Raw genomic sequence first — 14663 nt, forward strand, 5'->3', positions numbered from 1 at the left:
ATGCTTGAGGCTGCCTTGGGAAAGGGTAGGCAGGGGCAGTGCTTGGCTCTTGTAATAGTTATTGGGTCTTAGGCTGGAGGGATTCTCTATATTAAGGCCAGTCACTGGAACTTGCTCCATCGAGCAGATAAGTTCAATCTGACCATAATGTCAGGTTTAAGGTTAGCTTATAGTCAATGGAATGAGTGCAAAACAGGGCAGTAAACTTGGCCCTGCTCTGTTTTGGCTTGTTTGTTTGTTTTTAACTGAAGCAGAGTCTCACTGTGTCACCCAGGTTGGAGTGCAGTGATGCAATCATAGCTCACTGCAGCCTTGAACTCCTGGGCTCAAGTGATCCTCCTGCCTCAGCCTCCCAAGTAGCCAGAACTGCGGGTATATGCCATCATGCCCAGCTAATTTTTTATTTTTTTATTTTTTGAGATAAGGTCTCACTATGTTTCTCAGGCTGGTCTCAAACTCCTTGGTTCCAGCAATCCTCCTGCTTCAGCCCTGTTACTATGTGAGGTTATACTTTTGTTCCTCTTGGTTTCAACAGCACAGGTATTTTGCTATTTCTGTTTATTCATTGTTGAAGTACCGTATGTAAAGGAGAAAAATCACAAAAAAATAAGTGTACAGCTGACGAATTTTCATTTGCTTGTAACCAGTACCCACATTTGCAAGATAATGTATTAGCACCTGCAGATGTCCTTGTCCAGTTACTGCTGCCTCTGGGTAACCACTATGCTGGCTTCTAAGTGCTTTAGTTTTTCTTGTTTTTGTACTTCATTCCAATGGAATCGCACTGGTTTTTTTGTTTGTTTGTTTGAATCTGGTTTACTTGGTTCAGCTTCGTTTGTGAGATTTGCCTATATTGTTATCTGTGGTTGTAGTGCATTCCACTAGGTATTTCATTTTATGTGTCACAATTTGCCTATCCATTCCATTATTGATTAGTGTTTAGGCAGATTCCAATTTGGGGATATTGCACATAGCCCTTTCACTAATTTATGTGGTGGTGTTTTTTCTTTCTTGTTTTCCCCCTTTAATATTTAGACATGTAAGTAAATCAGTGGTTCTGACTGCGCCAGACATAGTGGAAGGTCCTTTACTCAAGTTATTTTATTTAATCCTCAGTGTAACCCTGTGACATATTTTTAATTCAGTTTACTCATGGAGATGTTAAGGCTCAGTGAGGGGATAACTGACTTCAATCAGGTCACATAACTATTAAATAAGAAAGCTATAGCTTACTGCCTTCCTTCCTGAGTACATGGCGAAGGTACCCGGACAAGCTATAGCCAGACTTGGCCTACTTCATTTGTGCCCAAACTTATGCTGAGCTGTAAGAAATAACTCATGAATCATGCATAGTAAATCACTGAAAAACTTAGCTTACTACTGCAACCAAGAGCCTGAACTCTTCCCTATCAAGGGAAAAGTGCAAACATTTAACATTTATTTGATTAATCAGATGCATCACTGAACCAGAAATCCTGAAAATCAGCTAATAAATAAACATATAACAGAATAAACAAGTTACACACAGAGACTTTTAAGAGAGATCTCAAAAACATCCTGGCACCCGAGTATATGCCTCATAGCCCTAGTGTGCACTTTAGTTTCTTCTGCTCCAAAACTGGGGATTCCTGCTGTAAAGTAGTTGAAGATAATTCCCTGTTACAGGGCAAATGAAAACAGGAAATAATTAAGGATTTGTGTACTCTGTGATTAATGATATTATATAAAGGAAATGTTTCAGAATGTTTATTTAAATGCCACCTTGCCTGCAAAGATACCCACTACCTATTCTTCTTCAGAGCTTGGTTCTTCTAAAAATATTCTTCCAATGAACGCCACACACTGGTTTCTTTGCCACACCCTGTGGCATGACTTACTGGGATGTTGGCTGGCCTGTGGAAATGGTTTATTTGAACCTTACTTTAAGTATCCCTTCTGGTCATAAAGAAAGTCATCAGGATATACTGTAAGAGAAAAATGAGAGTGTCTCATCAGTTTTTACTTTTGCAAAGCAAGCGCTTAGTGAAAATGTGTTACAACAGCCCTGTGAGGCATGAGTATTACCTCTGTTTCACAGACGGGGACACTGGGCCTTAGAGATCTCCAGGCTCTTCAATATACAAATCCGTTCTTATTCTATAGCAAATACTCTTAGATCTTCATCTTATACTGCCAATTTTATGGATATTTTTCCGTATGCTGTAAGAGTGTGAACTGGTTTGTAACATGGGCTACATTCTCCGGGGTAGAAGCTTGTTAGGAAGAAGTGAGAAAAGATGATAGAGTTCAGAGCTCAAAGAAGCCCAAAAAGTAACCGAGCTGCAAAATGGTTTTTTTTTTTTTTTTTGAGACGGAGTCTCGCTCTGTCCCCCAGCCCAGGCTGGAGTGCAGTGGCGCGATCTCGGCTCACTGCAAGCTCCGCCTCCCGGGTTCACGCCATTCTCCTGCCTCAGCCTCCCGAGTAGCCGGGACTACAGGCGCCCACAACCGCGCCCGGCTAATTTTTTGTATTTTTAGTAGAGACGGGGTTTCACCGTGGTCTCGATCTCCTGACCTTGTGATCCGCCCACCTCGGCCTCCCAAAGTGCTGGGATTACTGGCGTGAGCCACGGCGCCCGGCGGTTTTATAACGTGATACACAGACACACATACCTGTGTATGTTTGCTTAAAACCAGTAATGATTTTAGGGGGTGTATTAGTCACGGTTCTCCAGAGAAAGACCCCATAGGATCGATGTCTCTCTTTCTTTCTCTCTCTCTCTCTCTCTCTCTCTCACACACACACACACACACACACACACACACACACACACACACTCTCTCTCTCTCTCTCTCTCTCTCTCTCTCTCTCTCTCTCTCTCTCTAGGATCGATGTCTCTCTTTCTTTCTCTCTCTCTTTCTCTCATACACACACACACACACACACACTCTCTAGGATCGATGTCTCACTTTCTCTCTCTCTCTTACACACACACACACACACACTCTCTCTCTCTCTCTCTCTCTCTCTCTCTCTCTCTGGCCTATAGTTCATTAATTTTAGCTAAGTTACTCTAGCTGAGTTGATACTGCAGTCTTGAGTTCAAAGGCTGGAAACCTGAGCCCAATCTGTGTTGCAGTGTAGAGGAAGAATTCTTTCCTCTTAAAAAGACCTCAGGTCTTCAGCTGATTGCATGAGACCCACCCACATTATAGAGGGTAATCAGCTTTAGTTCTAAGGTCTACTGATTTAAATGTTAATCACGTGTAAAAAATACTTTCACAAAAAATAACAAGGATCCTTTTAAAAAGTAACTAGGAATAAAAACTTTGTTCAGTAGGAGAAAACAAAATACCCAGAGTGTTTGTGTTATATATTTTGATGTAATATATACAATGTATATTTATCATTTTTCTCCATAATTTAAATGAATAGATCTCCTTTTGTTGGAGTATTAACATTTTAGGCCAGAGTTACTTAGACAATGGTTTGACTTTCTTGTAGATTAAAGAGAAAGTAATATAATCTGTATTTAGCAGAACCATACCTGGAGTCACTTGGCCATTTCACAGTGATTTTGGCTTGTATTTCCACCTTTCTGAGCATTTACGCCAGCAGTTTAAATTCCTTCATTCTTTCAATATCTTGAGCCTCCTTGCCACTGATTTTGTTATTTATTCCAAGAGATGGCGTGGACTCTGTTAGTGTTTGTGGCTTTATCACTTAGCTGTCCTTGCTTCAAGCCACTTAGAGCTCCCACTCATCTTATTCATTCCAGAAATAAATTACTGGTATTTACAATGGGCAGCACTGTGCTAGGGACACAGCCTTGCACTGCACAGACTTATGTCCTGCGTGCATACATCTTTCTGTCTACAGGCAATGGCAGAATTAGAGTTAGAGTGTAGTGGGTTGAGTGTGTGCCTCCTGGCCTCCTTAATACTATCCGTTACGAAATAATTTTAAAATCATGTTAGATTGGCCGGGCGCGGTGGCTCAAGCCTGTAATCCCAGCACTTTGGGAGGCCGAGACGGGCGGATCACAAGGTCAGGAGATTGAGACCATCCTGGCTAACACGGTGAAACCCCGTCTCTACTAAAAATACAAAAAAATTAGCCGGGCGTGGTAGCGGCGCCTGTAGTCCCAGCTACTCGGGAGGCTGAGGCAGGAGAATGGCGTGAACCCGGGAGGCGGAGCTTGCAGTGAGCCGAGATCTGGCCACTGCACTCCAGCCTGGGCGACAGAGCAAGACTCCGTCTAAAAAAAAAAAAAAAAAAAAAAATCATGTTAGATTAAGAGCTTATTTTACAAAAACCTTAACTCTGTCATCATACTATGCATATTGTCAAAAAAGCAGAACTGGCAGATTCACTGTGTTTGGATGTTTACTTTGCCTTCACTTCACATCTTTATTCTTAGGCAGCTGTTTCTTGTCCACTACCACGTTCCCAACTGGCAGATTAACACCAAGCTTGATTAGAAAAATACATTTCCACCTCTTCAGTTCTGTTGTCTGCTGCCTCCTATGTGATTTTTAATTCTGCTGTTGCCTTTTTGGTTACCCTCCTTATCTTGTCCTGTTTACGTCTCATCTCCATCTGTTCTTTTCTGTAGCTTTTGCCTGTGTGTTCTTCCACTTTAATAAAACTCTCCAGCAGTATCCTGGAAATATCTACTGAGTCTTTCAGTAGATTGCCTTCCCCCTGAGCTATCTGCGTGCTGTTTCCTTCCTTACTCCATCATGATATTTTTTCTTGGGCCATGTGTAGGGGACATGTGGGAGAAATAGCTTTTTGAGAGGAAATAAAACGTAGAGCTTTCTAAATCTGCATGGAAGTTACTATTGGGTTTTCTCCTCTCATGTTGGGATCATTTCCTTTTGCTTCCGTGATCACAGCAACCAGGCTCACAACTCTAACATTAGACAATAAAAAGTTCACCTTCTGGAAAATGCCCCCTCCTGCCCATTGCCTGTATAAATGTAGGATTTGTTTAATAGATGCCTCACTTGACCATGAGCCATTCATTGCCTTATGCTTTTATTTCGTGATACACTCCCTCAACTTTGGCACTAGAAATAAAATTAACCTTGTCTCATTAATGATATTTTAGTCTTCCTAAGTACAGACTGTATCTTCATCCGTCATGGTGCCGTACAGAGAACAGGCATTAAGCAATACTCCTGCCAACTGGAAGGAAGCACAGTGATTAAGACCTTGAACTCTGAGATTGGAAAGACAATTGTGAAAGATAATTTTTCTGTCCCAACCCCACATTCCTTCCTTAGGAGCTTTGTACATTTGAAATTATGAATTTTGTAAATCCTTGGCTTCCTTGCCTATAAAATGAGGATCGTACTAGTACCTACCTCACTGAGCGTCAATGAATCGTAGTACAGTACCTGGCAGATAGTAAGCGCTTACTAAAAGTTTGAAAAACATTAATAATGTTTTAATATGATTAAAAATTAATATTTGAACAACAATAATAGTATCAAAGGCTCAGGATTTCAGATTTGTTGCCTTCTGTTCATTCAACTTAACATGGACAGTGATACATATTGGAAACCAGAGATATGCACATTTGTAAAGTCAAATTGCAACTGGAGTTATTTTAAATGTAAGGGAAAAGTTGCACAAGGCAGGAAAAAAGGGAAGCTAGGTGGGCATTTTGTTGTGACTTTGTATGTATTACACTAGTACCCTACAACAGTGGAGCATTGACTGTTGTCAATCCTGTACTCACAATGTCCTTTTCACCTCCCTCCCATTACTTGGTAGTATTGGGATTCATGCAGGCATTTGCCATATATGTATTTTAGAACATGCTTCCTGGTCGATAATGATGCTTTTAATGTGATTTGTTTTGCCCCTGTAAAATTCTATTTTCCAAATATCAAGTTATGCTATATGATACTCTAGGTTATCCATCACCTTGATCTGGCTAGAAAAACGCCTGGAGGGTTTTGCAGTCAAGCCATTCCACAGGTAGAGTTGAATGATCCATTTGGGCTAATGACTCTCACTTACGACTTTGAAAAATTTAGCAGAACTGGTCCCATGATTGTGCCCTGGTGCAATCAGTCTATCAGTGTCTTTTTAATTGAGTTTCATATAGTTTGCTTCTGTGCTTGAGCATATATATATATGTGTGTGTGCGCATGTGTGTGTGTGTATTATATATATAATATATATTATCTCCTATCTCATGGAACTCTACATGATGAAGGAATGTCTGCTTATAGAGGGTTGATTCAAGTTTCCTTCCCTTGCAAAAGAGAGGCCTGATTGGAATAGATTCATCGACCTTTAAGCTATATAGTTTTCTTAAAGAATCACGCCCAAAGTATTCTATTTCAACTGTGTTTGGAAAATATTGAGTTAAAGTTATTAAATCTTCAAATAACCTTTGAACCAGGACTTAAATGGCCAACTCTAGGGCTAGGGTAGGGAAAATACAGGATGAGCCCAAAACATCTGTGCCTGATAGGAAGTGCTAAAAAATAAAAAATTAGGAGAACGTGGCAGACTGACAGGGACATTCTTTTGAAGGGTCTCCTACTGGGCAAATCTGGGACAATCTGAGCATCAAAATACATAATGTTAGTAATGGAATCTGATAATGGATTGAATAAATAGAAACAAAAATAAACAAGTCCATATGGGTGTAAATGAATGCATGAATAAGTGAATAAACTGCAGTGCAGGGAAAGCGATTCCTTACTCTAGAATGCCATTAATGAATATAGAAGGAATGGTGGAGTTAGAAAGTCACAAAGGATACCAAACTAGTGAGTCAACTTTAAATGAGGAGCAGGATTTTTATCTCATGTTAAAGTATCTCTCTACAAAGTACTTTTTAATTATGAAAGGAAAATTAATAACTTTATAGTGGAGAAACTCAATAGATAGCACCTTAGCTACATGATCAAGATAAATACCTCCAATAGCGGGATAAACCCATATAAATGTGCTGCTGATATAATGCACTGAGAAGATATAATTTTTTTTTTTTTTTTGAGACGGAGTCTCACTCTGTTGCCCAGACTGGAGTGCAGTAGCACAATCTCGGTTCATTGCAACCTCCGCCTTATGGGTTCAAGTGATTCTTCTGCCTCAATCCCAAGTAGCTGGGATTACAGGCACCTGCCACCACACCCAGCTAATTTTTGTATGTTTATAGAGACGGGGTTTCACCATGTTGGCCAGGCTGGTCTCAAACTCCTGACCTCAAGTGATCCACCCCCCTTGGCCCCACAAAGTGCTGGGATTACAGGCGTGAGCCACCGCGCCCGGCCAAGAGACCTCAATTCTATGAATTTTCTGCTCTGTACACTTCAAATTGTCAGAGTAAAGAAAGAGGCTGAATAACTGTTCCAGATGAAGACGGGGTTGGAAGAGGTCAGTATAAAAAAGACATGACAACTAAATACAGAGTTTTATCCTAGATTGAATTCTGGACTGAGAACCAGAAAATGATCTGTAATGGACTTTATTTGGGCACTTGCCAAAACTTGAAAATGGTCTGTGAATTGGATAATAGTATTGTATTAATGTGAAGTTTGCTAATTCTAATGATTATTCTGTGATTATGTAAGAGAATGTCCTTATTCTTAGAAATTACACACTTAAGTATTTAGTGGTGAAGGGGGCTATTATCTCCCATTTGCTCCCAAATGATTGAAGAAAAAAAGTGTGTGTGTGTGTGTGTGTGTGTGTGTGTGTGTGTATACAGAAAGAGAGCAAATGAGGTATAGTATAAATAATTGGTGATACTGAGTAAAGGAGATAGGGAACAGTTAATCCCTTTATTGCTGAATTTTCCAGATTTTTTTTTCTTGTTTCTTTTTTCTTTCTTTTTGAGACAGGATCTTGCTCTGTTGTTCAGGCTGGAGTTCAGTGGTGCCATCAGTAGCCTCAATAGCCTCAGCCTCCTGGGCTCTAGCAATCCTCTCACCTCAGTCTCCTTAATAGCTGGGACTACAGTTACCACTCCTGGCTAACTTTGTAGAGATGAGGTCTCACTTTGTTGCCCAGGCTGGCCTCCAACTCCTGTTCTCAAGCAGTCCTCCCACTTGGACCTCCCAAAGTGCTGGGGTTACATGCATGAGCCACACTGCGCCTGGCCCCAGATCTTTTCTTCAGCTTATGTACACCACGTTTCTTCATAGAAGGATTGCTGTAGAGTGGGCATCATTTAGATTAACATTACTAGAAAGAACACACATGGGGGAATATTGAAGGGAGGGCTCTGGGATCTAGAGCCCAGAATGTTGAACGGAGGGCTGTGGCCACAGCTCATTTTGAGGGTAAAGTTGATGGTAACTACCCCGAATACCTTCCAAGATGTTTCCAGCCTCTGTCCAAACTTAGCCATCACCACCGCTGACAAAATATGTTTCAGTTCACGCAAGTCCAATTCATTCAGCAAAACCTCATCTACTTACTCTTATATTTTAGACAGCTTCAGATATTACCATAATTTAGTAGGCTACAACTTGAGAAAAATAGTAAGAAAAATAGATATTTCAGACCTGTGCTGCTGTCCTTTTTATGAGACATTTTATTATCCAGATGGGTGGAGCCATGACTCAAACACATTTTCTAAAATTGCATTTTTTTTACCCACTTGTAAATGAAAATGCCCTTGAAGAGGTCTTAAAGTATTTTGTATCACACATTATTCAGGTGATGCATTAAACAATGCTGCCCCTGCACGTGGGCTGAAGTATAAGAAAGCCTTCTGTGAACCTACTTAATTTGAGAGCCTGAGTTTTAAAAAGAAAGTGAAGTGTAATTTTCTGAATACACCTGTGTGAAGTTTCTTTCTTGGGTTAGTAGTATTGTACCCAAAGCAATTCACCTAATATTAAACCATTCTAATCTGCACCTTATTGAATGGATTTTTCTCTAAAAATTCATGATGTCTAAAGCTGTCCAAACCGTAAGAAAACGCATTTGTAAGAAACTGCCAGAATTGGTGCGAATTCACAGTCTTAAGAAAAAGAATTATCTTTAAGAAAGAAAATTCTCCAAAAGAAACTGTCCATCCTTCTCCCATGTACTTAGGTATCAGAATTTTTCTAGGAAGTGTCCTGATTTGGGCTACCTGATTTCCCTCTTCACAAAAGAAATGCCATTTGTATTCTTAGCATTTGAGTTAATTCAGTCGTCAGAACTCTGTTTTCCTTTGACCTATACTTAGCTTTTCCTGCTGGGACTTTATTGTTCAATGTCAAATCTCTCAGTCTCCCTGGGGTGTGATTGTTCAGTCTATTGCAGAAAATAGCATCATGCCTTTTGGAAAAGTGGGGAAATAGAGGTCATGAAAGAACTAATTATATAGAAGATAGAATTTTCTGTAAGGAGTAGCATCATTCTAGATGATTCAGTGGAATCATACTCTTACTAGAAATTTTAAGATGTTTGCCAAATGTTAATCTTAACATATGATGATAATGATGATGACCAGGCGCAGTGGTTCATGCCTGTAATCTGAACACTTTGGGAGGCCAAGGTGGGTGGATTGCTTGAGCTCAGTTGTTCTAGACTAGCCTGGGCAGCATAGTGAGACCCCACCTCTAAAAATATGTATAAAAATTAGCCCGATATGGTAGTGTACACCCGTAGTCTTAGCCGCTTAGGAGGCTGAGGTGGGAGGATCCTTTGAGCCCTTGAGGTCAAGGCTGCAGTGAGCCATGATCATGCCACTGCACTCCAGCCTGGGTGACAAAATGAGACCCTATCTCAGAAAAAAATATATATGGTGATGATGATGGTGATTTGTTGAGCATTAATAAGGTCTAACCATGCTGCTTCATGTTACACACTACGTTAACTTATTTGAGCCTCAGAATTACCCCAGTAAGTGAAAATCCTTGACTTTATGCCTAAGAAAGAAAACTGGTACTTGCAAGTAAATGAGGAAGCTGGAATAGGAACCCAGGTCGGTTTTTGTTTGTTTGTTTGTTTGTTTGTTTCTTATCAGTATGGAGGCTTTTGGGGATACCCAATGGTTCATTTTTGTTGTCTATATCTTTTTTTTTTTTTTTTTTGAGACAGAGTTTCGCTCTTGTTGCTCAGGCTGGAGTGCAATGGCGCGACCTCGTCTAACCGCAACCTCCGCCTCACAGGTTCAAGTGATTCTCCTGCCTCAGCCTCCCGAGTAGCTGGGATTACAGGCATGCACCACCATGCCCGGCTAATTTTGTATTTTTAGTTGAGACGGAGTTTCTCCATGTTGGTCAGGCTGGTCTCAAACTCCCGATCTCAGGTGATCCGCCCGCCTCGGCCTCCCAAAAGTGCTGGGATTACAGGCGTGAGCCACCGCGCCCAACTGTTCTCTGCATCTTGTTAAATGTCAAAGTGTGTGCAAGCATTAAAGTTGTATAATGATCCTGAGTTGACTTACCTGTGTTCTGCTTTTCACATAAGAAATTCTAGTTAGGCGCAGTGGCTCACACTTGTAATCCCAGTGCTTTGGGAGGCTGAGGCATGCAGACTGCTTGAGGCCAGGAGTTTGAAACCAGCCTGGACGCCAACGCAAAACCCTGTCCCTACAGCAAATACACAGATTAGCTGGGTATTGTGGCATGCACCTGTAGTCCCAGCTACTCAGGGGGCTGAGGTGGGAGGATGTATTGAGCCTAGGAGATGGAGGCCACTCCATTCCAGCCTCGGCCACAGAGTGAGAGTGAGTTTTTTTGTTTGTCTCAAAAAACAAAACAAAACAAAACGTAATGCTAGCCAAATGTAAGAGAAGATATTTAAGGTTGAGATGAAAGCACATGGATTTTGGATTCTCTCTGATGTATAATATTAGGTAAATTAACATCAAATTTCTGAAGCACTATTTTCTCATCTATAGCTGAGTATAGTAATTTCTGCCCTAATTTTTTTTTTTTTTTTTTGAGACAGAGTCTTGCTCTGTTGCCCAGGCTGGAGTGCAGTGGCACGATCTCGGCTCACTGCAAGCTCCGCCTCCCGGATTCACGCCATTTTCCTGCCTCAGCCTCCCAAGTAGCTGGGACTTGCCCGCCACCACGCCCGGCTAATTTTTTGTATTTTTAGTAGAGACAGGGTTTCACTGTGTGAGCCGGGATGGTTTCGATCTCCTGACCTTGTGATCCACCCACCTCGGCCTCCCAAAGTGCTGGGATTACAGGCGTGAGCCACCACACCCGGCCACTGCCCTAATTTTTTTACAGGGCTTGATAAGAGGATTAAGCAAAATAATGTGTGGGTTAGCTTTTTACAAAAAGGTGGTTAACTCCATTAAAATTTTGCTTCTTAATTGGGAAATTACACCACGACCTGGGTATTAGAAAATTAGAAGGCATTGGTTTTACTTATTTTGGGTGGCATGAATGCATTGTAGTTATGTGAAAAGATGGGATACATTCTGAAGTATCTAGGGGTAAAATGACATGATGTCTAGGTTCATTCTAAAATATTTTAGCAAAGGGCCGGGTGTGGTGGCTCACGCCTGTAAGCCCAACACTTTGGGAGGCCAAAGTGGGCAGATTGCTTTAGGTTAAGAGTTCAAGACCAGCCTGGCCAACATGGTGAAAGCCTATCTCTACAAAAATACAAAAATTAGCTGAGCATGATGGCAGGTGCCTGTAATCCCAGCTACTCAGCTGAGGGAGGAGAATTGCTTGAATCTGGGAGGCGGAGGTTGTTGTGAGCTGAGATCGCATCACTGCAGTCCAGCCTGGGCAACAGAGCGATACTTTATCTTTAAAAAAAAAAAAAAAAAAAGTTAGCAAAGGAAAAATATGGATAGGTGAATATATTTGACAAAATCTTAGCAACTGGGGAATATACATTTATGGTACTATTCTCTCAACTTTTTATTTATGTTTGAAAATTTTCCTAATACATTTTTTAATTGTTCTTACAGATGCAGATTTTCTTTTACAATCCAGATGACTTTGACAGCTTTCAAACCGCAATTTCTGAGAACAGAATAATCGGAGCCATGGCCATATTTTTTCAAGTAAGTTAACAGTGGCTGAAGTACTTCAACCAAAGAATTCTTTGAGTATTTTTTTTTAATTCATCGAATTGTTCCATGTTTAATGAATGCATCTGTTTTCTAGTTCACACCTGTCCAAATGAAAGATATTTGATATTGTCTAATGTGTGATTTAAAATGTAAATAAGTATGTTTAGAAACATAATGAAAATTTTTGCATGAATTATTCTGATTTTATTGCTACTTGACTGGTGCACAGATTGAAGAACACATTTATCATCTAAGTTACTTTGCCGCTGAAGCATTTTGAACAGGTTCTTTCAGCATATTAAGAGACTGATATAAAAAAAAGGTGGTTTTTTTGAGCAACTTTAAAAGTTGACATTACTTGCAAGTAGGTTAATAAATAGCATCAGTCACTTTTCTAAAGAGACCCCCTCTCTTTCCCTCTCAGAAATCCCCATAGTAACTAAAGTGTTTGTTGCAACTATCTCTGTGTTGGTACATTTATGAACTCTTATCCTTCCATCCTCTCTTTTAATATGACTGTGTTAATGAATGCTCATAACTCAGTGTTGATTCTGCACCTAGAATCCCAGCGTTGCATCCTTTGATAAAATAATGCTGTTCAGGCTTTTTAATAAGTCAAAGTAGTGTTGATCAGTGAGTGCCTTGACCAACTTGCCTGTAGGAGACCTTGGTGCTTTTTAGTGTGGAAGGTAGTCTGAGTAGTAGGCATCTGAGTTGTCTTTCAATCTTAAAGTTGACCTAGCGACTACACAAAGGTGTTCATTTCATCAATGAGTCTCTGTTGGTTGTTGGATGTCTTTTTGACAACTAAAGGAATGTTAAAGACATAAGAGCCTTCTCCAACAAGTCTTTAACATCTGCCTTTTTGAGCAAGTTTGTCATTGAGGTGGAGCCATTCTTGTTTGGAGTATGTTAATTTCACCACCCTTTTCAATGGGTGACACATGAGTGACAGCTTTCTCCCTTTTAACTACCTTTCTCCCTTTTCTCAAGAGAGGTAAAGGCTCAAGTGAGAGATCAGATATGAAAATTTGAAAAGCTTGATATTCTACCTAGAATAAGAACAATGGTTGTCATTGTTGATTATGGCACTGCTTTTCAAACAGTGGGTTCTATCTTACTATTGAGCCATGAAATGATTTCAGTAAGTTCTGATCAGCATTTTAAAAACAATGACATAGAATTATATAGAATAGGAAATAAGTCAGAAAATATCAGTAAAATATAGTACAGGTAAATATATTTATAGAATTTGTTTATGCACAGTAAGCATACTGGGTGTGTGCTGGATCATGATATAATGTGTATTGCTTACTGTGCATCGTGGTCAAGTATTCTGGAAGTTATCTGTGCTATGTATTGGCCTAATTTGACCATTGTTCTCCAGCACATCTCTTTTTCCTGATTACTTTTCGTGAACACAATAGAGCATAGTGTTTTAAGAGCTTATTCAGAGTCAAGATACTTGCTTTTGAATTCTACGATTTCTACTGCATAATGGTAATGTAGTTATTTAAACTTTTCAATTTCAGTATCCTTGTCTGTGAAGTAGAGCGAACAGCTAATACATCATGTAGATTGTAGTAGTGATGAGGGGAGTTCCTAGTATGCTCCTGGAACGTAGCGGACACTTGGAAATTGCCAAATAATATGCATCTACAGCCCTCCCATGTTTCTGTGGGATGGAGACCCCGGTATACATACTATCTTTTTATGAACAGACGTATGTTCTGGACACTGCCCTGTTGGCAGATGACTTGAGTTCTGTCTGGACCTCTTCTGTTCCTTTTTTTTTTTTTTTTGAGATAGAGTTTTGCTCTTGTTGTGCCCAGGCTGAAGTGCAACGGCGCGATCTCAGCTCACCGCAAACTCCGCCTTCCAGGTTCAAGCATTTCTCCTGCCTCAGCCTCCCGAGTAGCTGGGATTACAGGTACGTGCTACCATGCCCGGCTAATTTTTTTTTTTTTTTTTTTTTTTGTATTTTCAGTAGAGGCAGGGTTTCTTCATGTTGGTCAGGCTGGTCTTAAACTCCCAACCTCATGTGATCCACCTGCCTCGGCCTCCCAAAGTGCTGGGATTACAGGTGTGAGCCAATGTGCCCAGCCTGCTTCTGTTCTTAAACTTTGATTGGTTTGCATTTGGTAGCACTGGGACCACACATACTGCTCTTAAACAATTCCCACTTGCCTGGCTAACACCTGGTTTTCTGTCATTGTTCCCTTGGTATGCAGCTGGACCTCTGCTCCTGTGGCCCTGCCATCAGATCCACCCTCACTTCCTTCTGTGTTGCGCCCACCTATGCCCAGACCAACAAGATTCTACTTCATCGGGAACCTTTCTTAAAAGAAAATTTTAAAAAAAACCTTTTTAACGTTTTTATGAGTACTGTATGGACAGTTTACAGCATGCTCTACCCAAACACTTTCTATTTTTTTCAGCTCTATAAACTCTTGTTAAATATAAGACCAATTAGAATTTTAGGCAGGCAAGACACATTGGTGTGCAAATCAACAAAATACCTCACTGTGAAATCTAGGTTTTGAATTTTTAAAGTATTTCGAGGACATGACTACTAGTTTGCATATAAAGATATTTAATGTGCACTTCATTTCTTAGGTCCTTTTCTACATTTGGCTTGCTATCCTATAGACACAAATTGGAGGTCAGATGATAAAA

At 40.4% G+C, this 14663-nt stretch overlaps 1 protein-coding gene across 3 annotated transcripts in view; it reads left to right on the plus strand.

Annotated features, from left to right (window-relative positions):
- The window catches only part of PTPRG (protein tyrosine phosphatase receptor type G), a 745294-nt gene that overhangs the window by 516342 nt on the left and 214289 nt on the right, over window positions 1–14663 (plus strand). For all 3 annotated transcript variants that reach the window (XM_005547516.5, XM_005547515.5, XM_045384827.3), the window contains one exon: window positions 11883–11978. In XM_005547516.5, the coding sequence (XP_005547573.3) occupies window positions 11883–11978 (96 nt within the window). The remainder of the gene's footprint in view (window positions 1–11882; window positions 11979–14663) is intronic.

Source organism: Macaca fascicularis, chromosome 2, assembly GCF_037993035.2.
Source record: "Macaca fascicularis isolate 582-1 chromosome 2, T2T-MFA8v1.1".
Classification (NCBI taxonomy): domain Eukaryota; kingdom Metazoa; phylum Chordata; class Mammalia; order Primates; family Cercopithecidae; genus Macaca; species Macaca fascicularis.